The 22,542-nt window shown below is 44.8% G+C and overlaps 1 protein-coding gene across 2 annotated transcripts in view; it reads right to left on the minus strand.

Annotated features, from left to right (window-relative positions):
* Positions 1–22,542, minus strand: part of MYO5B (myosin VB) — a 155,972-nt gene that overhangs the window by 13,019 nt on the left and 120,411 nt on the right. The window contains exons 26-32 of one of the 2 annotated variants that reach the window (XM_050912846.1): positions 21,695–21,832; positions 19,071–19,133; positions 12,090–12,329; positions 11,149–11,246; positions 4,937–5,014; positions 1,654–1,852; positions 700–793 (exon numbers count right to left, since the gene is read on the minus strand). In XM_050912846.1, coding sequence (XP_050768803.1) covers positions 700–793; positions 1,654–1,852; positions 4,937–5,014; positions 11,149–11,246; positions 12,090–12,329; positions 19,071–19,133; positions 21,695–21,832 — 910 coding nt within the window. Of the gene's footprint in view, positions 1–699; positions 794–1,653; positions 1,853–4,936; positions 5,015–11,148; positions 11,247–12,077; positions 12,330–19,070; positions 19,134–21,694; positions 21,833–22,542 lie in introns of both variants that reach the window. The other variant, XM_050912847.1, reaches the window with a different exon arrangement.

Consider the following 22,542-nt stretch of genomic DNA (forward strand, 5'->3'; position numbering starts at 1 on the left):
TACCAGCTGTGCTAGCCGTGGAAAACCTCCAGTTATTCAGCTTAATTTCACTTAATGCCTAGTTTTCAGAAATTAGCTCATGAGAACAAGGTTATGTGATTAATCACGGCATCTCCAGAGAATGGGAAGCTCCTTCTGTGCAACACTGATGTCACGTTTGAGGTGTTTTCTGATCAAGCAGAATATACATGTATATTTTAATCCTAAGTGGTTTTAATTCCCCCTCAAAATTGCCAGATCAGAGCAGTTGCCTGCTAGCCACTGGTCTCCTCTATCTCTGCTTGGGTCACGGCACTGACAGCAATGAAAGCAAAAAGGTTTCTTTAAATACCCTCCAAACCCTGGTACACCAAGCGTCAGACGAACACCTCCAGCAAGCGCTCGCCCTCCACCACTTCATGGACCCTCTTCCAAGTTCGCCACATTCAACCACGTTAACCAGCTAAGGCTACAGCAGCGCAGCTGTACTTGCTCAAAGGCAGCCTAAGCATGACCCAGGAGCTTCATTTGGACTTTCGGTTCCCCTGCTGTCACGCCAATAATGAGCTCAACGCTCGCTGCTAGTTCAGTGCCAGAATGAGCAAAATCTTACTTTAATAGAAAGAAAAAGAAAAAAACCTGCAGCTTTCCAAGGCTGGCTAAAGAAGTGAAACCAGAGTGCTGTTCCCCCACCCCAATGTCTACCAACAGCCAAGTCACCTTCAAAATCTTGGACCTTCTTCATGTAAATCTTCAGCTGCTTCTTCAGCTTCTTTTCATTCTTTTCCAACTTCTCTAGCAATTCTTTAAGATCCTGAAAAACAGAAGATGCGTTGGGTTAAAAAAAAAAATTAAACCCAAGAACAACTCATTTGGGGTGAGTCTGAGGCTGGAGTCACTCGGCAGCCTGGTCTACGCACCACTACTGCACGGTGTGTGAGCATCTTCATCGAAGAAGAGCCGTGTTATTTCTGGATCGCTCAGAGACACCCTGACCTACACCGCAAAGACTGTGGATGTCATGCGCCTGCTTTTTCTCCAAGTAGCCTACAGCAGGCAATACTCACAACACACCACCCAAAGCATTTTTACTCCTGGCTGTTAATCATATTTAAACAGTTCCAACACTATTTAGATACTAGAGTTGTTGAGAAAGGCATGAAAGCCCTCGCCTGAACATAGGAGGGGCCAATACTCACTCCAGACCTTGCACACAGATAGAGGAGGTGAGAAAATTTATCATCAGTCAGGATAACTTTTCAGAGTGGCAACTGCCCCCCACATCCCAGATAAATGCGAGTAAGAAGAAAGGATTGTGTTGACTTTGTGCATAATTAAAGGGAACAGGGGTCCCCAGCGACTTCAACAATCTCATTTGGTAGGCAGTGCCACAAAGTAGGCAGGCTGAAAAAACCATAAAAAATAACAATAATAATACAAAAAAAGTACCTAGGAAGTCACAAGAGTCATATAGCCACTGAACAACAGCTCAAGGCCAAGTACCAACGCTCCCAAATGCGCCAGTGGGAGACGCTGAAGGATCCTGCAGAGAGTTTAGGAGGGGTGGAAGAGACCCCAGTGCCTTCCCCTCCCCTTCACGTTTCCTATCTCCTTTCTCTCAACCTGTTTCTTTTTCCTTCTTCCTTCGGCTGTGTTTTCAGTACAGTCTCTTACCAGATTTTCATTGGTGAGACGTGTAATTTCTTGCTGAAGTCCAAACTCCACCTGGGCCTCCGGAGAAAGCTGCAGGGTCTGCAGGAAAGCCTGCTGCTGTTTCTCCAGCTCTTCTTTCATTGCATCCACCTCATTTTTCAGAGCTTCTACCTCCTCCTCATGCTCTCTTCTCTGATCCTGGAGCTGTGCTTCCAGCAACCTGAGAAAAGGACCGCACCGATCAGCCTGCGATTTCAGCATCGTGATAGTAAGCACCATTTGAGTTTAGACCCTTCAAAGTCAGCCAACTTGGGAGATGTTTCCAGTCAACCTCCCTATAAAACTGACACACACAAAGGGCTGCTATAGCTATTATTGCCATATTAGTCTGTCATTTGCTATACTGCAGATTAAATACTTTTGAAATCAGAGACACGAAATCAAAAGTTTTGGGGATTTGGGTTTTTTGTTTTGTTTTCGTTGGGTTTTTTTGGGTTTTTTAATAAAAGGAGGGGGCGGGGGGGGGGAGAATCCAAGAGCTCCCTTTTTTCTGCAACCGTATCACAAATTTGGGTTCCTTTACTCTTCCCATTAGCAAAAAGCAAATGCATGGCAAGAAAGCAATGCAGATCAACACCTGCGGGTTTTTTTTTTTCAAAAGCTCAGCTTGAAGGGCCTTTGTTCTTGTGCTCACCCCCTTTCAGACATCAGTTCTTACTCCTGAAAACTGAACTGCGTATCTTGCAAATGGCTCCATTCGGCTGGACTGCTACAGGCTTCATTTGCTACTGCCGGGAGTTTCAACAAAGGCAGAAGCTGAAACCCTTCATTCCTTCTAGTTGTTCATAGAGTTGTTATTTATTTTTGCTTAAAAAGAAGTATATTCATGTATATCTCAATTTTCATTCATAAACTACCTGCAGAAAACTACGCACAAGGCAATTCTCTGTCACTGCGATCGGTTCCTGCTCTCAGCTTTCATCATTGCTGCTGACTTCACCAGGATTCTTCAGCGGGGCAAAAAGACTTGTTTCCTTGTACTCCATGACATACAAATACTAACACCATGATACACAGCTGACAGAAGGCACCAAAACCAGCCCTTCTCCCACTTTTAGGTGGGCATCCAGCTTTTTCTCTAATAATTTGTCCTTTAACCCTCTCCTACCCCCCTTTCCCTACACCAGGTGTCCTGCCAGCCCTGCATACAAGGACAACCTGGGGCCGGGGGCGGGGGGGGGAAATGCTGAGCTAAAGGGTTAGTAAAGCATTTATTTAGTGCATTATCCAGCCATTTGCTAAATGAGAATGCCTTCCTTAATCTAGTGGAATAATGATTCATCACTTTAACTGCCCTCCCGTACATACCCTTGCTGATAGGGATGCCGACAAACCTGGCAAGTGACATGATAATTGATTTTTTTAAGGTATCCCCTACCCTCTGCTAAATGGAAATCTCCTCCTTAGCCCACCAGCTCTCTCAAGAAGCCTGAAATAAGTGACTCCAGAAGGGATGAGGACTCTGAGAAAAGCGTATCAAGCCAGAAACTCCAAAATATTAGTCCCAGACTACACAGGGCGATGGTGGCGAAGAGGAGGAATGACCCGGGGGATAACCAAGCCCGTGTCCTTGCTGTAGCTCATGGACGTGCTCTCCTGGGCAGAGCTACGGACAGCCACACACCCGGCTCAGGGGCTTCATCTCGTCTGGCATCGGATGCAAATGGCAATCCTCAAAGATGAGGAAGACTCTGGTGTCAATAGCTTAGCATTTACCCAGGACATGCACAGACACAGAGCTGTGCCAGTGGGGAAAAAGCTACAACTCTTTCGGGTCCACTAGGAAATTCATGGACATTCACGCCTGTGAACTGTTTCCCTGCAGGAACAATTAAGCATGGCAGGTTTTTTTGTTGGCTTTTTTTTTTTTTTTTTTTTTAAGGCTTGTATAAAAGAACGCATGCTTTCTATGGAAGATTTCTGGATGAAAAGCATTAATCATTCTCCAGTTTGGTTTTTTTGTTGTTGTTGTTTTTACAAGGTCTAAACAACCCAATCTCTACTCCCGCTTTGCAGCAAAACATAGAAGATATTTTCCAACTATAGAAACATGGGCAATAAGGCACTCAGCCTCGTAATCATGTTGTCAGGAGTTATATTCTTAATAGGCTTGGAAAATACAGGCCCACCATGAAATAACTATTAAGTACTTAATTTTCATTTTATTTCTTCATGTGGGTTCGGATTAACCGTGAGCCACCCTCAGAAAAAACACACTCCTCCTACAAACTTGGGTTCCCACATTGCTTTGAAAAACAAATTAATCATCCCTGGTATTTTTCCTGTTATTGTCTGGTTTTACTCTGATCCCTCTAGATGTGACTGCTTTAGACTACTTCATACAAAAGTTTATTTTAACTTTTCCTCTCTGTAGTGTCCTTAATCAGCTCATTTCATATCTTTTATAGAAATCATATATATTGGAGCCTCATAACCACCCTGCAGGAGAGCACAGACTGATTAACATTTAATTATCAGCTCTTCCAAGCACGAGGTTGAACCAGGAGAAGAATCCAGGACTCCGTCTGCCTTGCTTTAATCTCCATTTGTGTTTCTAAACGTTCATTAGCTTGGAGATGAGAGATCACTACAGAATCACCAGCATCCCCAGGAGATACGGAGGTTGCAGGTACGGCCCTGGTGTGTCCCACTGGGATATTTGCCCACCAGATCAGGACATGGGGAGAGCTGTGGAAGGAGGCACTGCGTGTCCACCACGCACCTTCCTCCTTATACCTATAGGCAATGCATGGATGGGAGCACACAATCCCCAGGAGCATGCAAAGCAGACAGCATCGCAATACAAGCACAGGGACTCCATGTCTGACACGTCAAGGATTGGGAGAAAACACTTTAGGGAGGTGCTATATCTTAGTGCAATTCAGAAAACCACCCATCTAAAATGGGGGTTTTTTTGGCTTCGTGGAGATTACAGCTTCCCAAACACCTTTATCACACAATTTCCCACTATTGTAAAATAATTCTTACTGAATCACAGCTCAGGTATTAGTGACAACAGCCACCATCAGCAGTGCCCAATTAGAATCACAACGACTCCCCTGAAAATTAGAGGAGGGTCTCAATTCCTTCAGTTTGGATATCCTACCTCTGGCTGCTCCCAGAGAGGACAACAGGTCCTACAGAGGACAACAGGACAACAGCAGAGGAAGAGAAAGAAACAAAAGGGCAAGTGAAAGGGAGAGAGGGGAGAAGAAGCAGTAGGGGAAAAAAGAAAGTGTTTGACCTGGCAACTTGCTTTAAACCTTGATAAGCCAAGCCGAGCTCTCCATCTTCATTGAGATACCCCCAGTCCTCAGTCTTGCTAGAAATAAAGGACAGAAAAAGGAAACAAAAGGACAGAAAAAGACAAAAGGTCAATTCCAATAGAAGGCGAAAAGGTGCAGAACCCTTATTAATTTAGTTTTATTTTTTAAAGCATGCTTTCATTACATTATATTTCCTTTTCCACCATGGTGAAGGAGAACCATGGCCCTGGTTGTGCCTCCTACGACACCCCTGGCTAACAGAGCTTCTCCTCTCTCCCCAGCTGTGCAACGCATCCTCGTGCAGCCCTTTCCTCCCCGACTCATCGCAGCCAACACGGGAACCCAAACTTATTCAGGTCGGAAGGGATGATCGCAGATCACCCACTCCAACCTCCTGGCAGGGCATCATCATTCCTGAGATGTTACTGTTTTTACCGAAAAGCCCAACTCCTGGAGGTCAGAGCCTGAGTTTTCATTTCTGTATGGCTAAACTGTTTCCCATTTGATTGCAAGGAAAAGCTGGCAAGCCCACACCACATCAGCTAGCTGAAATCCTCATTAAAACCTTCTGCTTAAAAACCAGGGAGGAGAAACAAGGACCAAGAGGGATAAATGAGAGAGCAGAAGTCAGCACGAGGGGTAAGGAAGAGCTGTCCAAACGCAAATGGGGTAAAATGAAAAGCACTGAGCGATCCTCAGCAGCTCCCAACAGGCTTCCTTGCTTCCCCCACAAAAAAATTAACTATTTTTGAGCTGGAACAGCTCACATGCACTTTCAACCCACAGTGCAAACATAATCCAACCCCGTATTTTATTGCATACTGATAGCTTGGAACAGCTCACTCCCCTTCCAGACCTTCTGCACTCTGGCACATCTCACTAATGAGACATTTTTAAGACAAGTTTCTCCGTTTCCTTCCTTCTGCAGCAACTTCCACTGGTCTAAAATAAATTCTCTTCCTTCTACTTCAGTCGAGAGTCTCCTCAATCATCAAATCAAACACATCAGCCTTTCCTCAGAGCAACCTTCGGTCCAAACACCCCTTCGATGTTTGTTTCCTCACACCCGCATGAGATCCAATCTCCTCCGTACCCATCCAGGCAGAAAAATGCCTAGAAAAGTCTCATCTCACTTTAATACTAAAAATTTCCTTCTAACAGGTGGGGGGTTTTTAAGTTATAAAAGGCAGGAAATTAATTTATCTTCTTTAATGAGGTGTTGAACACATTACAAATGAGTGATGGGAGCTGGTCAACCTGACCAGGAAGACTTGCTACAGCAAGATTTTACTTGGCTTCGATACGAGTTAGAAAACAGTTTTTCTTTTTGGAAATAATAATAATAAAAATAAACAACAACAACAAAAAAAAAAAATCGCTCAATATATTATTAAACTTTCAGAAAAAAAAAAGAACCAAGCCAATATGCAACTCCTACTTTGAAAAGAGGTGTAGCAGATGCCATTCCCTGGCAAGGAAAGCTCTGCATATTTAAATGGAAAAGTACAAATTTTCTATAGCAAATTTTCACGTGAGGAAAGCAGTGAGAACTGTGGTGGCGGCAACACTACCACGACAGGACTCGAAAGATGTCTCACTGCTGCAGGCAGCTGATACGTCCCTTCCATCCTGGTGTACGAGCATGGCATTTCTCAAAATCAGCAAACATTTCAGGCATTAACATTTGGAAAATTCATCTGTTAAAGCCGTATGTATGAACTTTAATTAAAACCTTGTGTTTACCCCATGCATAGCAGGTTTCCAAAAGGGTCTGTAGGCTGACTGATACAGGGAGGTTTCTTGGTCTCATTTGGGTCAATTTGTTAGTAGGGTATTTTTTTGGTTCAGATAATCTTAATAGAACATGTATTTAGGCACTGAAAACCAAGGAAAAAAAAAAAACAAACCAGGAAGGATCCTCACTATTTATTACATATCAGTAACCTGGGAAATCTCACAGGATGAGCAGCATTTTTAAGAGATGCATTCTCCTGGATAACCTTTGCAAAGGAGCCTTCCTTCCTTTTTTAATCATATGCATTGCGGTAAATGAGGAAAGCAGCTCAAGGGGGTGCCGTTATACTAAGATAAAACTGCCCTGGGAAATAAGCATTCAGTCCGTGTCCGTCAACACGGCACTGACTCAGAAATCATTGAGATCCCCTTCTCCCAGAAGTTCATATTGACCAAGACATTAAAAGTCAATAGGGGTCCTTTCAAGCTAATTAGATTAATTAGTATGTGCCAAAATAATTTCCTAAAATGCTGGGTAAATCCTTCTCTCGAATAAGGCTGAAGGGATTTGAAAAGGCATGATTCACAAAACCTCATTGCTCCTTTATCTTTATCTTGGAGGTACGGGTCTGGGGGAGCAGCTGGCGACCTGCAGTTGGCAAACTGCCTTCATGAAAGGAGAGAAATTCCTGCCCAAATGCCTCCCTCCCCTCCTCCAAGTAGCTTAAAGGAGGTGCACGTATACCAGACCCCAGAGATGTTAATTTTAGCATCTTCAGATAATTATCATCTCTTAATAAAGAAGAAGGGGCATTTCATTTTCAAACACAGATACGCCTTTTTTTTTTTTTTTAATTAAATGGAAAACTAATGCACATCACAGATTAGATATACGACAGAGTGGGAAGCAGTGATAAGAAGAGACGCATTGGAGAGTGGTAAGCAGAGATATGAACCCTTTCCGTGTGATGGCCTCTTTCAGCCGCAAAAGCATCCTTCACATGAAGCCGGCGTCAGCCCTTCACTTTGCACTGCAGCTGCAGGTGGGACTTACCCAGCAGGAAAAAAAAAAAAACAAAACCATGTACCCTACAGAAATCACTTGGAAGTTAATCACAGAAGTTAATTTCAAAGACTAAGCCTGATTTGCTTTGAGCTGCCAGGTTATTATCTCTAACATCATCACCTGGTCTTTTGTTGGCTCTATGTTTCCACCAAGATGAAACAGGCTTGAAAGAAAGATCCCAAGAACTGAAACAGGGAACAAAGAGCCTACCTAGCTTCGCATTCAGTTACTGAAGCAGAAAATTAGCTGGAAACTAACTTGATGCTTTTCCCTTTAGCAGTTGAAAGTCAGCAAGGCGGAGGGGGGGGGGAAGGAAGGAAAAGAAAAAAAAGCTGAGTTCACCGCATTTATAAAGGGCTGCTTTTAATTCAAGTTTCCCCTTGACCTGGCATCAAAGGGCTTTCCCCCGGGAGCGGCGTGGAGAAAGAGAATCACTACGTGGGCAGGGTTAGCGGCACCTGGCAGTTTTTCCTGTTTTCCTCCTGCTGTATTTAAAAGTCCTGGATTATACAGACATAGAGTGAATAAAAGGTCTATCTCCCACCAAAATAAAGCCGTGCTCCATCCCCAGCCTAAATAACTAAGACACAATGACTTCAAGCTAGGAGTGACCGATGGGTGGACCGTGGCTTTATCACATCGGTCAGACTGGACTGGTGGAAGAGCATCCACCTCAGTTAGAAACCGCCCACAGAATGAGAGGTATCAGGGTAAAGAGAAATGGGAGTGCTTCTTGCAGCACAGGTGGGAGAAAAAGCGGCTCTTGCTTATTAATCCCACTTCAGAATTGCAATCCCACCAGAAAAGCTTTCCATTAAAATATTTATTGATCAAGATTAGAAAGAGAAAGCAGTTTTATTTCTCATGCTGACATACTTGGGTATAGAGCCGCCTAAGTACGAATGCAAATTTGTGCTGGGGGGAAGCAATGTTAATTTATATCCACAAATACAATAATCCATGCTCCCGGAGCGTTTGTTTTCATCTGTTTTATTGCCATCGACTCCAGCCTACAGTTTATAAACCAACCCAACATACAGACAAACGCACAGGGCACCATATAACGGGGAAGCTGGTGGTGATTAATGAGCCATCGGATAAATCACCGCAGCAAATCAGGGTGATAGTACATAGAGGTACTGCTACTCTAACACAAGAGCCAAGCTCCAGCCAAGCTTCATACGGGAGGTAGACGAGAGAGGTAATAGGAAACTGAGCCTGGAGACTGCAGATTTCCCCTCCCAAATCTCAAGAGGCCAAAAACCACCCAGGCCTGATCACATGAACTTCTGAAATTGCAGCTCACTTGTGCAAGCGCAAGGAATGAGATTTATACGCTGTGGAAAATTAGATCATTGCGGCATTGTTGATGATTTCTGTGTTTGATTCAATCCTCCCTGCAGAAGTTGTTAAGTCTGGAAACCAGAACGGCTGAAGAAGGACCAGAGTCTCCCGGCAGGTTGAGTGAAAGTGGACAACATGTACTCCAGGGTGGCCAAATATCAGTTACTATTGGGGACCAGTGATACAACCTGGTCAGACGCACGCCCTATGAAAGCAACAACTCTTATTTTGACTCCAACTGCTTCACCAACACCTGAACACAAACTAACCATCCCTACACGTGCACACTGGAAAATGCAGTTTAGGGAGTAATTAAAGCCATGTCTGACAACGGGATTTCACATCCCACACCAGTGCCCACAGCTCCAGGAGAAAGTTGGAAGGAAGTAAGAGAAAATTCACAGAATTCATTAAGTGACCAAAAAACACACCTTGCAGTAGGAAGCACACTGAGCCCCACTGATTTCCTGACAAAAAGGTGATGTTTAAATCAATCTCATCACCTCTACTGCAGGAGGAGCAGAAATTTCATCAGCAAGTTCACTTCAGGAAAGCAAATGTTCAATGGCAACAAATTGAAAAAAACCAAACACTGGTCCTGATCCAGCCAGACATGATGCCCAGGTGAGAAACCAGTGTCATGGGAGTCCTGGACCCCAACACTCCCCACTCCTCCAGGTCCCCGGGGCCAAAGTGAAAGCTGGCAGTACTAGTGTGGGCAGAGCCTCAGTTCACCCATCAGCGTTTTAAGCTATATTTAAATGCAATGCATGTGGAACCCAGCCCTTCCAGCAAGTCCATCTTTGTACTCGCACAGGGTAACTGGAGAGATCTCCACAGGTTCTCCTAGGGCTCCTAGGGCTTTCCCAACAAGTAAAATAGATGCAAAGTCAGAAAATCCTGCCCATCCTATGGCAGGAATTTGGGAGACATACAGCACAGACATGATGACCAAAGTTGACTGCACAGCTATATATCTACATTGAATTTTTGCACATCAATCCGGGCACGTGGATTTCCCATTGCACCTTTTTGGCCATCCAGTTCTGAAAGCGTTAAGCAACTCTTCACAATTTTTCATACTGCATTCAAAGATGGTGTGCCTTTGCTCATATTCATACAGGTATGAATAAAATCCTAATTAAGTCATGGTCTTTCCCAGCCTGGACTGCTAAGAACCTTCTGTAACCAGTTTACAAAGTGGCTAAGCGTACTGTGTTATTAAAAGCCATTAATCCACAACAGTTAGGTCTTCTGACTACCTTGCTGAATGCAAATTATTTAGGAAAAAAGCCTCAAACATCTGTATTTGTCAAGAGAAAAGGAGATGAACATTTGATTTCCTTGCAATAAAATAAATATTATTTTTACACGTTATCTTGCTGTTTAATCCATGTAATTTTGTCTTCTTGCAAGATACTACTGTTTCACTTGATGTTCTCCTGGATAGCCGCAAGGATTGATTTAACGCCTCGCAATATAAGGACAGACACATGTTCACAATATTAACCCTCGCTATGGGAAACCTGTAATCAAACGAATGTTCCCGACTCTCAGTTTAGATGCAAGAAAACCAATAATGTGGGTGTTGCCAGAGAATACAGCGTGTGTTCGTTAGCTCAGTTCACCATCACGGGCTTTTGCCTCTGGGAAAACGAGAGGGGAACCATGCTATCTTCCCAGCACAGCACGAGGACTTACTTAAAATAAGTAACCCTTAAATATATCCCAAATCCTAGTCTTGCTACTATTTATGTACTGGAAGCAAAGTCAAAATCCAGTTTTGCTCACTTCCGTGTTGGCTTTTCTACCTGCCCAGTATCTCCCCTCTCTTGGGGACACGCTGCCCCAACGACGAGGGCTCCTCACTCACTACAAGACGTGCATCTTTGGTCCTATCTTTATGGCCCATCCTTGACCCAAGGTCCAGAACACAATCCAGAAGCTGTTAACTCTCTAAAACATGTTGTTAATTTTGGTCTGGATCTCATCTCTCACACTTTGGTCAGCCCCTCCTGCTGCTGGAAAAATTTGGGCCACACTTACCGGTTCGTCTCGCACATCCCCTGGTAGGCTTCAATCGCGTCCTCCTGATCTATGTGCTTGTCGCTGTTTGGCCAGCTGGCATTGGTGGTGATGCTTTCCTAAATTCAACATGCAAAACACAGCAGCATGACATCCTGCACATCTCTCCCTGTCGTTCAAAGTTCTTGATACTGAACAACTCCCGACCATCCTTAACAGAGCTTCCTCGGGGCATCCATCAGACTAGAGAGTTTCTACGAATTCATACACATGCCAACAGACAGCAGCAGAGATTAGGAGATGGAAGGAGGACGCAGTGAACCTGGGAGGCAGATAAGGGGGGTGTGCGGTCTGAAATACAAAACATACCAAAACCTCGAGGAATGATAAGGCAGTGAATTAAAAAGCCCAAGTGAGAGTCTTCAGAAAACGTACTCTTCCATCAGAACAGGCTCTAAACAAAAAGCCCTCAAACGACTGTGATGGGACAGGCTCTCTTCTTGCCTACACGCCAGTAGAAACACAGTACAGCTGTACCAGCATCAAGTGAGCAGAATCTGGTCCAGAAGCTCTTTTTCCCCCATCCCGTTTCCTTGCAGAATAAGCCAGTCGTCACAAACCATCACCGGGAACATCTCAGACCACCACACCTTAGGTGCAGGGCTGGAGAAGTTGTTCCTTGGTGTGGGCTGGCTAGACCTCATCAGGTATGGGATCAAGCACCTTACAGCAGTATAGACCACCACAGGACATATAGTCCTGGGCTGTCTGAAATTATGTCATGGACTATATCTTATTCATAGGTAGAACCTCCTACAACCCTGCAGAACCTCCTATAACCTCCCCGTGCCATCCTGCCACCCAGAGCCTACCACAGCAGAAATGGCATCGCTCAGGCAAGCAGTGAATTTCCAGCAACACAACGGGAAAAGGAAAAGAAAATCCATTACCCTCTCAATTACCATGTTTTTCCCCGTCTCTTTTTGCTGGGCTGCCTTCATAATCTGCGTCCTCAGGATGAGCACCTCTTCCTTCCGCACTTCCAACTCCTCGTTGGCCGATTTCAGCTGATTCAGTAAGAGGTTATAACTGTCCTGAATATCGTTGGACGAGTTGTTCTGGGTTGCTCGGTCTGCGATAGCCTTCCTCAGCTCATTAAGTTCATTTTTCAGCTTCTTGTTCTCCGACTCCAGCTCTTGCCTCTGGAAAATACCAAGCCATTAACCAGTTTAGATAAACTGTCTTGCAGCGCCTCATCCTTTTCCGAGATGCCTCTAAGGTAACTCAATTACCGATGACCACAGCCGAACGATCAATTCATGCCAGGATCTGGATTTTGCTGCCAGTCCAGCCACGCGTGGTTCAGAAAAGATTTTTGCTGTAATCAGTAGCCTGTTGCTACTTAATGACAACACTACAGGGTGACACAGAGGAGATTTTTTATTTGTTGACACTATTTTTAAACACAAAAGCAACCCATTAGAGAAGCCAAACACGATTGTTTCTTCTCCACCCCTTTTCCTTCTCAATCAAGAAATCACCACAAACCCCACAATATCTAGCTCATCTTTCATATTCATTAGATAAGCTGGAAGATGTCGATTTACATGATCCTTCATCATGGCAGACATCCCGTTAGGTGACCTACGGCTGTGTGAATACCCACTACAGCTTCTTTTCTGATACAGTTTGTAATTCCCCCACCCCGGCGCAATGTTTGCAGCTGGAGGATTTTCTGACCCTGATGTCTCATCAGCTGCTGGCTTTTGACAGGCAAGGGCAATATTGTACAAGTTTGACGCCAACTGCTTCTCCTGAATAACGAATGCACGAGCATCGCCGTGTTCGCCAAGAAAACTGAAGGGCTTATTTGCTTTTGCATGACAGTAGAAGACACAAGAATAAAACTCCAACAGCTAAGACAGCCTTTATTTCAGTATTTCACCATGAAGCAGGTGGTAACACCACATTTGGCAGCACCCAAAACCCACCTGGAGTATCCCAGCTGGATCAAGAGCAGCTTTGCTCCTGCAGATGGGGCAGTCCTTGCTATGGGTCGCAGCTGGGGAGCAGAGCCAGACCCCCAGGGTCGTGCTCATGGCCCAAATCCCAACAGCCCATCTTCTCTTTGCACCAGATCCTCCATCACCAAGCTGCTGCACGGTGGCACCCAGGACTGCTCCCTCCTGTCCCCATGCTTCCAAGCCTCTTGGACAACGCCGAAACCCAACAGTGTCGTGGTTTAACCCCAGTCAGCGGCTAAGCACCAGGCAGCCGCTCCCTCACTCCCCACCCCGCTCCCAGTTGGATGGGGAGGAGAATCGGGAAAGAAGGTTAAACTCGTGGGCTGAGATAAGAATGGTTTAATAACCAAAGTAAAATATAATACCAACAATAGTAATAATGAAATATAATAATAATAATTAAAAGGAATATAACAAAAAAAGGAGGGCGGGGGGAAGGAAAAAAACCCCAGTGATGCACAATGCAGTTGCTCACCACCCGCTGACTGATGCCAGAGCCGCGATCCGCCCCTCCCGGCCGATTCCCCCCTGTTTATATACTGGGCATGATGTTCCATGGTATGGAATATCCCTTGGGCTAGTTCGGGTCAGCTGTCCTGGCCATGCTCCCTCCCAGCTTCTTGCACACCCGCGTGCTGGCAGAGCATGGGAAACTGAAAAGTCCTTAGCTTAGGATAAGCGCTACTTAGCAACAACTAAAACATTAGCGTGCTATCAACATTATTCTCACACTAAATCCAAAACACAGCACTGTACCAGCTACTAGCACGAAAATTAACTCTATCCCAGCCGAAACCAGGACAAATGGGAACATCAACTGACTATCGCATGGAAAAACCAGAGATGCCTGCAAGCAAGCTGACAAAGTCTGGTGTCTGACTGATTTGGGATCAGCTCTTTCGTAGGAACCGACCGCCATCCATGTGGATTCTCTAGTCTCTACAATAGCACAAGCTCTTTCCCCACCGAGATCCAGCTGCTTCCCTCTCCCCGCTGCCTTTTGACCCTTTCCACAGCTTTCTTGCACAATCCCTCTTATCTATGGGATATCTGCTTCATTATCAGCTTCGGCTGAGGCGAGCTAACAAATCCAAAAATGGCTGGGGGGATGGGGCAATTTATACAATTTATACAGTGTGTAGCTAGCACAGCTGTGTAAACCTCGTTTCCATAGGAAACGGGTGTTATAATTATAAATCCTTACAAATTATAATTAGCATGCCTTATCACAGCAGAGGTGTGAACAGAATAGCTGATCTGGCATCTGGACAGCCAGCATACTCCTAGCTGAACAAACACCATCAGTTACGGAGCATATTCAGGTACTTTATACCATCTGTCATTTAAAAAAAAAAAAAGGATAAGAAATGCATTAGATCCGGCAATTCCTCCACATCCACATTAACCACAGCTCAGCAGAGGGAGCGTATGAGACACTGGCTTTTCTATAACTGGTTTTAAAACAAGAGTTTGAAAAGTGTGCGCGCTGTGGGGAATCGATACCAAACTGGGTTTAACTCTTCTTGCCGCGTGGCTAAAGCATCGACTCGCTTTCCGCTCTCTTCTGATCATGCTCAGAGACAGGTGAAGGGCAAGATGAAAGCGATTACCTGTTTTTCTACACAAATGGCTCTTCTGTGATTTCCGTTATTTGCTGGATAAGACCCCTGGGTTTTCTTTCTCCTTCCCTTCCTCCTCCTCTTTTTTTTTTTTTTAAATGGGTCAGCCACACTGCTAACTCCAGGGACTGGTCATATCAAGCTATGCTCTGGTTAGAAACAAAGCCAGGAAGATCAGGAAAGAAAGCAATAACCGACAACCCTGCTCCAAGAGCCCAAGCCCTGGACTCCTTTCAGAGTGTACATTTAAATTCATTCCCTACTCCTTTCTCGGTGGATTTCGTGGAGCAATGTTAAAATATCTATAGACACGGGCGAGACGTCTATTGTCCCCAGCCCATACACCCTTTTTGCACCAGCATCAGTGACGGCAGAACAGAAGCTAAAATAAAATGCTTTGAACGTGGAAAGGGAGATTTCTACTTGTGCTGTGAGAAATGCTCTTTCTCAGATTTATTTGACAAATTATACAGTCAGAACATCCTGAACTTGAACTCACACTTGTCCCAACATGTACAGCATTATGGAGGTGTGAAAGGGGTACCCAAGCACTAACGGTGATGGAAATAGCCTCACTCTTTAGGAAGGGGCTTATATAGCAGGGCTGGGTGAAGCATGAGCCTGTGTAAATGAGAGGTTAGCACTGCCATGCCAAGAATTTGCCCTCTCTTCTATATCTGGTACTCGATCGGAAAAGAAAATAAAATCCTCTAGAAGCTCATCGTATGATGAAAGAAACATCCCAGCCATGCGAAGAGCGAGAAATCAAATTATGCATTGTGCTCCTGCTAGGAACACAAAGTCAGGGCAAGGACGCCTTGGTGCTTTCACTCCCACTCCCACTTTCCCAGCCTGAAAAAACAAGCCGGAAAATACATTTTTCACTGGGGAACTTTTTGTTGTACAGGCATGACTCAAGGACATGACTCCCACCAGGGAGATGTTTCACATCTCTCCAGCCCTGCCTCATGGCTAACCAAACACCTGGCTGGGCGTACTTTGGGACAGTATCTACTCTATTTATCCATTACAAAGGACACAATTTATGCCTGCTGTGAATATATCAGTGTTAGCCCAAATTTCTCACATTTCTTTGCAGTGTTACAAAAAGAAACAACCAACCCTTATCCAAATGAGCCTCTCTAAGGAAGGACTGTGCCTCACTCGCTTCCCTCCATCAAAATCTGCACCGAGAACAAGATCCCCACCAAAAGCTAATCCCAAAGGCAAATCCCTGCCATCGTGGGTGGCAGTGACATCCTGTGCCGTGACAGTGCAGGACAATTAGACCGAGACACAAAGCTGGATGACAGTAGACACGTAGGAAGTAGCAGACCACGTGTTGGTTGCAAAAACCAAGTCCGCCTGGCCATCCACTCACATCCACACCTTGTATTGTCCCACTCGAGGCGCCGTGCACGTCAAAAATATCTTGAACGGGACCCAAAAGTGAACAGAAGGCAGTGAAGACTCAGGTCACAAAGTACTGAACAAGACCCAGAAACCTCCTTAACCCCCAACGAAACCTGCTCTTCAGCAATAGCCATATTGATTATGTTTAGCTAAACTGATATTTGTATGCATTATTGTAAAATAATGCATATACTTATAAATATATTTACATTTTTATTGTATTTCTATATTTTTTACTCATATTTATCAAAACCAAACCCTGGGTCACTCATGACCTTATCCAAGCATCTCTTCCCCCATCTAGTGGGGGAGGAGCTCCTACACCACGATGAGCTGTTCAGCTGCACCAGTAACAGTCTTCATACCTCAAAAATTTGTATTCATTTCAGGGAAATACACTGGTTTCTGAAAAGACACTGCAGCCACCTTTCCAAAACCTTCTGAAACCTTTCTAAACTGGCTAAGGAGTCTCAGTTTCCAAAAGATAGTGCATCAGTGGTGCATCAAAGCCAACATCCCTTCCTCCTCCATAAGCTGGTATCTCATGGACCACTCAAGAGCATCCACAGGAAGAGTTTGCTGCACGTAAGTTTTCAGACACCTCAGCCTAGTTCCCCAAGATAAAGACTTTTTAAGCTGACAAAAAGGAAAAATAAATCTAATTACACAAGACTCTTGAAGGAGCCAGAGACAGTATAAATATTTGAGAAACAAATTAGCAGGAGAACTAGAGAGAAGAGAGGAAGAGCTTTGTTATAGTCACAGAAGCAGCTGTCATGGGGGAAGGAGGGAAAAGCAGCACTCAAAATCAGCAGTAAGTCACTCCGTCATTGCAGATAGAGACTTCAGGCAGTGTCCTACATTCAGAAGTGGGGAAAACACCAGTGAGCTGTATTTGTCTCTCTTTTTCAGCAGTTCCTCTCAGGCCAACCCACCTATAGGGAACGCAAAATCCTTTCTTTTAGGACTAGGGGTTGCTTCTCACTATGGCATTTGAAGCAACTGCTCCTTGCTTTTCACAGGGACCTCAGCTCTTCCCAGACTGACAGTCACCCAACATGCCAGTACCCAAAATACCACGTGCTACAGCGGGTCTGTGCAGGTCTGCACTGCGTTAAAGCAAGCTCTTAGTCCTGGTTCTTCCTTGTTGCAACCCTCAGCTCATTTTCCTGCAACTCCAGCAAGAACCTTGTGCTGGAGAACCCTTAAGGAGAAACTCTTGCAGTGCAACGCCACTAAAAACTAACTCTGAGATGTGTTTCCTTTCAAGTTCTTTTTCTACCTGTTGTAGGCTAAAGGTTAAAGAACACTGCTTTTTTTTGTAACACGTGCTACCTATTCTTATGAAATGGTATTAATACAGAGTTATTAAGGTTTGTTAGGCATGTAGGACTACGTGTTAGTATGTTAGGAACGTAGACAGTAGGAAAATCCAAAATTAACATTTCCATTCTGAACTTCCTGGGTTAAAACTTGAATAAAACACAATTTGTGAACTCAAACAGAAGTCAGAACTCCAGAAGCCATTTAAGAAGGTGGCGGTTCTCATCTGCTGGGTTTTCCCCTTCCAAACTGCAACTTCACTTTGCTTTACAAGGTCAAGAAACTTAAAACTTCCACAGCCACATTTAACCAACTGGAAGACACTTGGGCAATGATCTTAAAGCTCCTGCCATGCTTCCACTCCAATGGGCTGTGCAGAGGTACTAATGAAACTCAGCAGGGTTTCCCTCAATCACAAGCAGCTTGTCTAGCAAGCACAACAAAAATATTGTTCAGAGACTAAAATTGGATGGACTAAGCGCCAGAAAAAACTACTGCTAGCGGTATACTCTTAGTGAGGGTTGAACATACATCCTTTCCATCTCTAGTTTCTGCTTTTTTGCATCCTTCTGAGGAGATCATGATGATCCTTATGGGTCCTTCCAACTCAAGATATTCTATGATAGCAAAAAATAGGTATTACTACTGTCAGATGGTTTAGTGTGATGTTACCCTGGCTAACATACATTCCTCTGGATTTCTCAGTTGTATTGCAATATTTGTTAAGGCGACAGGGAGAGAAGGAGCATCTGAAATGTAGGTCTCACTACCAAAACCCAAAACAAACAAAAAAACCTCCTTACAAAGCCTATCCCAGAAACTAGTTTTGCAAGGATGAGCAGGACATAAGAATTGGCCTAACAGTCAAGACCAGAAGTATCTGGGTACAGTTAAAGCAGGAGGACACAACCCACACAAGCCGCCATAGGAGCCTAGCAGGTTTTGGTCACTCTGTATGTCGTAGGGAGAAAATAATGGAGGCAGAACGGTAAGGATTTAGAGTTTAGGGACAAGATGAATTGCAGGGTAGGGCAATAGCTGGGAAGATGCAGGATGACTATGGTCAGCCAGCACTGCCGCTGAGAGGTGGAGGCTATGACTGCAATCCATGCAGCAGATTTATTTGGTTTTGACCTGAGTGGCACCTTGGGAATGCAAGGAAAGCGGACAAGAAGCAGAGTTGGAGCCTGGAACAAGAAACACGGTGGGTTTCAGCCGCGAGAATTCGCACCTACTGCAGAGCAAACTGCTGAGACCTGCAGTGCCACATCAAAGGAAACCCAAGAAAGTCCCAGGGGGAATACGTGCAGTGGAAAAAGCACCGTTCACCATACGTGGGCTTGTTACCGCCATGGATGACTCGGGACCAGGTAGACCAGCGCAGAACAGATGTTGCCCCAGAGAGAAGCATCTGTGAGCCCACCCCAGGCCCTTTCCAACTGCCATCTCTAATAGTAAGAGCCGATTACAGGAGGTTTTGGGTTATTACCATGTTCAGACAATTTGTTTGGGCTGTTGGAGCCATGCAATAAGTTACAGCACTAAGGAGGAGCACCTCACTCACCTTCAGACTGTTGTATGCAAAATCTTCGTGGTCCGAAGTCACTTCAGTCTTCGTTTCAATTACCTGCGTGGATTAGAGAGATAAATTAATATTTAAAAGCAGTCAGAGGAACTGGCACATGGCACAGGATGGCTAGGCATGCCTCCCTCCACAGCCAGCCCTGCCGCAGCACTGCCGGCCAACTCAAACATAATAATGTTATTAATTGGCATTAGACTGAGTTCCAGCAACACGTAGCGGGGCAGAGGCTGCTTCAGGAGAAAATGGTTTAATCTCTCGTTAATATCTTGACAACTGTGGCTCACTGCAGCTTTCAAACAATGACAGTCATTAGGGGAACAATCTTCAACATAGCAGTTGGGAAACAAGTTTTTAATCTGCCTCTGTCGCAACGATGAGAGGCTGGGGAAGTTTCCTATTTCATGTATCTCCTGCAAAATTGCTAGAGATGATCAGTAAGAATATCTGGTGAAGCAAGTAAATAATTACTGTTGATGCTTTTGTTGAGTCTCTTACTGCATTTGTCAACAGACACACAGATCTCACACTGGAGACAAATAAACAAAATAATTCCCAAACAAAGCAACAACAGCCCCAGAAATTTCAAATATGAAACCAAGAGCGATAGCATTTGCTCAGCATTTCATACAAGGGCATCTTTACTGCTTCACAACACCATGCACACAGCACCGCCGTTTCAGGGCATGCATCCTCTCCCACACTCTGGCCTCTGAACAAGCCGCAAAGCCTTGGTTACAGACGGCAGGGTAAGACATACACAAGAGATCTGCTATTAAAAGCCCCCTACACCAAACATCAGCTCACTGGCAGCTAGAGAGAGCTGTATTTTCCGACTCCCATTGCAAGTCAGGACCGACTCTTAAGTTACCACTGGGCTGTCAGTAATCTAGATTTTTTTTTTTTTTTTTTTTAAATGACTTCCAAGCAAACCACCCAAACTGTAGAAAGGTATTTTTTCACAAGGAAGAAAGAATATATCAAAGGAATATCCCTGCCCTGCAATACAGAGAAAAGGAAGAACCCATTCTTCTAACAGCTATCTTGCTATTTCTGACTTACTATACCATTTTTTAAGCTACATTCTTATATGATCATTACTGGGGAAAAAAACCCAAACCACACAGATTATAACAATACCAAACTGAGGACACAAGCCTGACAGACATGTCTGTGAAGTGCTTATCAGCTCACGCCACACACTGCTGGATGGGGGGGAAGCCAGGACTGCAAAGAAGCGCTTGAGTAACCCAAATCAACCGAAAGACATGTGGAGATGTGGGGTACACCAGGGCCTTTCTCTTCACAGCTCCCGAGCACTGACATGCCTCTAGGTTTGATCCAGCCAAAAGGTGGTATCCGTGTCCGTAAGGCTGCAGCATCACACCCATCTGCAATCCTCCAAATAGAATCACAGAATCATTTAGGTTGGAAAAGACCTTTAAGATCATAGAGTCCAACTGTTAACCTAACATGCCAAGTCCACCACTAAACCATGTCCCCAGGCACCACATCTACACATCTTTTAAATACCTCCAGGGACGGTGACTCCACCACTTCCCTGGGCAGCCTGTTCCAGTGCTTAATAACCCTTTCGGTGAAGAAATTTTTCCTAATATCCAATCTAAACCTCCCCTGGCGCAACTTGAGGGTCTTGTCGTATCGCTTGTTACTTGGGAGAAGAGACCGACCCCCACCTCGCTACAACCTCCTTTCAGGTAGTTGTAGAGAGCGAGAAGGTCTCCCCTCAGCCTCCTTTTCTCCAGGCTAAACAACCCCAGTGCCCTCAGCCGCTCCTCATAAGACTTGTTCTCCAGACCCTTCACCAGCTTCGTTGCTCTTCTTTGGACACGCTCCAGCACCTCCATGTCTGTCGTGTAGTGAGGGACCCAAAACTGAACACAGCATTCGAGGTGCGGCCTCACCAGGGCTGAATACAGGGGGACGATCACTGCCCTAGTCCTGCTGGCCACACTATTGTGGATACAAGCCAGGATTGGCCACACTGCCGGCTCGTATTCAGCCGGCTGTCGACCAACACCCCCAGGTCCTTTTCCACCGGGCAGCTTTCCAGCCGCTCTTCCCCAAGCCTGCAGCGTCGCATGGGGTTGTTGTGACCCAGGTGCAGGACCCGGCACTGAGCCTTGTTGAATCTCATACAGTTGGCCTCGGCCCATCGATCCAGCCTGTCCAGATCCCTCCATAGAGCTTTCCTGCCCTCACGTTCCCCTTCATCGTTCTGATCTTCGCTAACAAAACTCAGTCCACACTTCAAATTTCTCAAAAGAGAAGGAAACGGGATCAGTGCAGCCAGAATAAAACACACCAAAACTGATTCTACATTTCATTGCTTTCAAGATACTTAAGATACTGTCCTAAATCTGTTATAACCAGTTTATTTAAAAAAAAAAATATAAAAAATCAGTTCTGTCCAATTGTCCTTAGCTGCCAAAAAAGCTTCTCTTAATTTCCCAGCTGGATTTGCTGCCTCTTAACTTGAACTTGTCACTCTTAAACCTCAAGTCCTACATTGCATGTCCTCAGGCAATCAAGGAAAGCCAGTTACCAACATGAAATATTAGCATCAATGAAAAGACATCTCTTACCTGGGATTTCTTGCTCTCCTGCTCCTTCTTCTCCAGCTGGGTTTGCAGCTTCTTCCTCTCCTGCTCGAGCTCCCTCACTCGCTTCTGTAGCTTTAGGAAGAGGGTCATGTCCATGGCAGCTTTCTCCATCCCAGCCTCCTGGAGAAGAACAGGAGAGTGGGGGGGGGGGGAAAAAAAAAGAAAAAAAAAGACCTCAGCCAAGTTTTATAACCACGCACAGTGCCAGATATGGCCTGACTGTACATCAGCACCGACCCCAGCCACAGCCGGTAACAGGAGCATCCCAAGAAAGGCACGTACTTTCAAAGACCAAACCCCATTTTAAGCACCTATTTTTAATGTCAATAAACAGTCGACTCATTTTAATAAATCACTGAATGTTTAACAGCCCGATAGATAAGAGGGCTGATTGGGGCCACAGCTAAGAACATTAAAAATGCCCTACTGAGTCCCTTCTAGCCAAGTATTTATTAGTTGTTTTTTTAATTGGCTTCACTTGGAATATTTTATATCAGAGCATGGCCAATATTGATTACTTTGCCTTCAGCAATGCTCTCACAGCAGTTCAGAAATATTAAAGCAACATAACACAGTGGCCAACAAAGGGAAGTGGGGGTTTCTGCAGGCGTGCTACATGGGACACAAAATACAGTCCTGCTGGTGGGGTGCCAGATCCTAGGAACATTCGTCATCCACACATGCTCTCGAGTCATGAAAGTGGAGTTTAAAAAGCAGCCTATTCTAGCAAGTGTAAGCAAAAAAACACATTTCCCTTTTCCACGCAATTCTTGATAGCCAGGGAATAACTTATGCTGCTCTTTTCTGCATTAAGAGACTGTTGATTACAG

Source organism: Gymnogyps californianus, chromosome Z (genome assembly GCF_018139145.2).
Source record: "Gymnogyps californianus isolate 813 chromosome Z, ASM1813914v2, whole genome shotgun sequence".
NCBI lineage: Eukaryota > Metazoa > Chordata > Aves > Accipitriformes > Cathartidae > Gymnogyps > Gymnogyps californianus.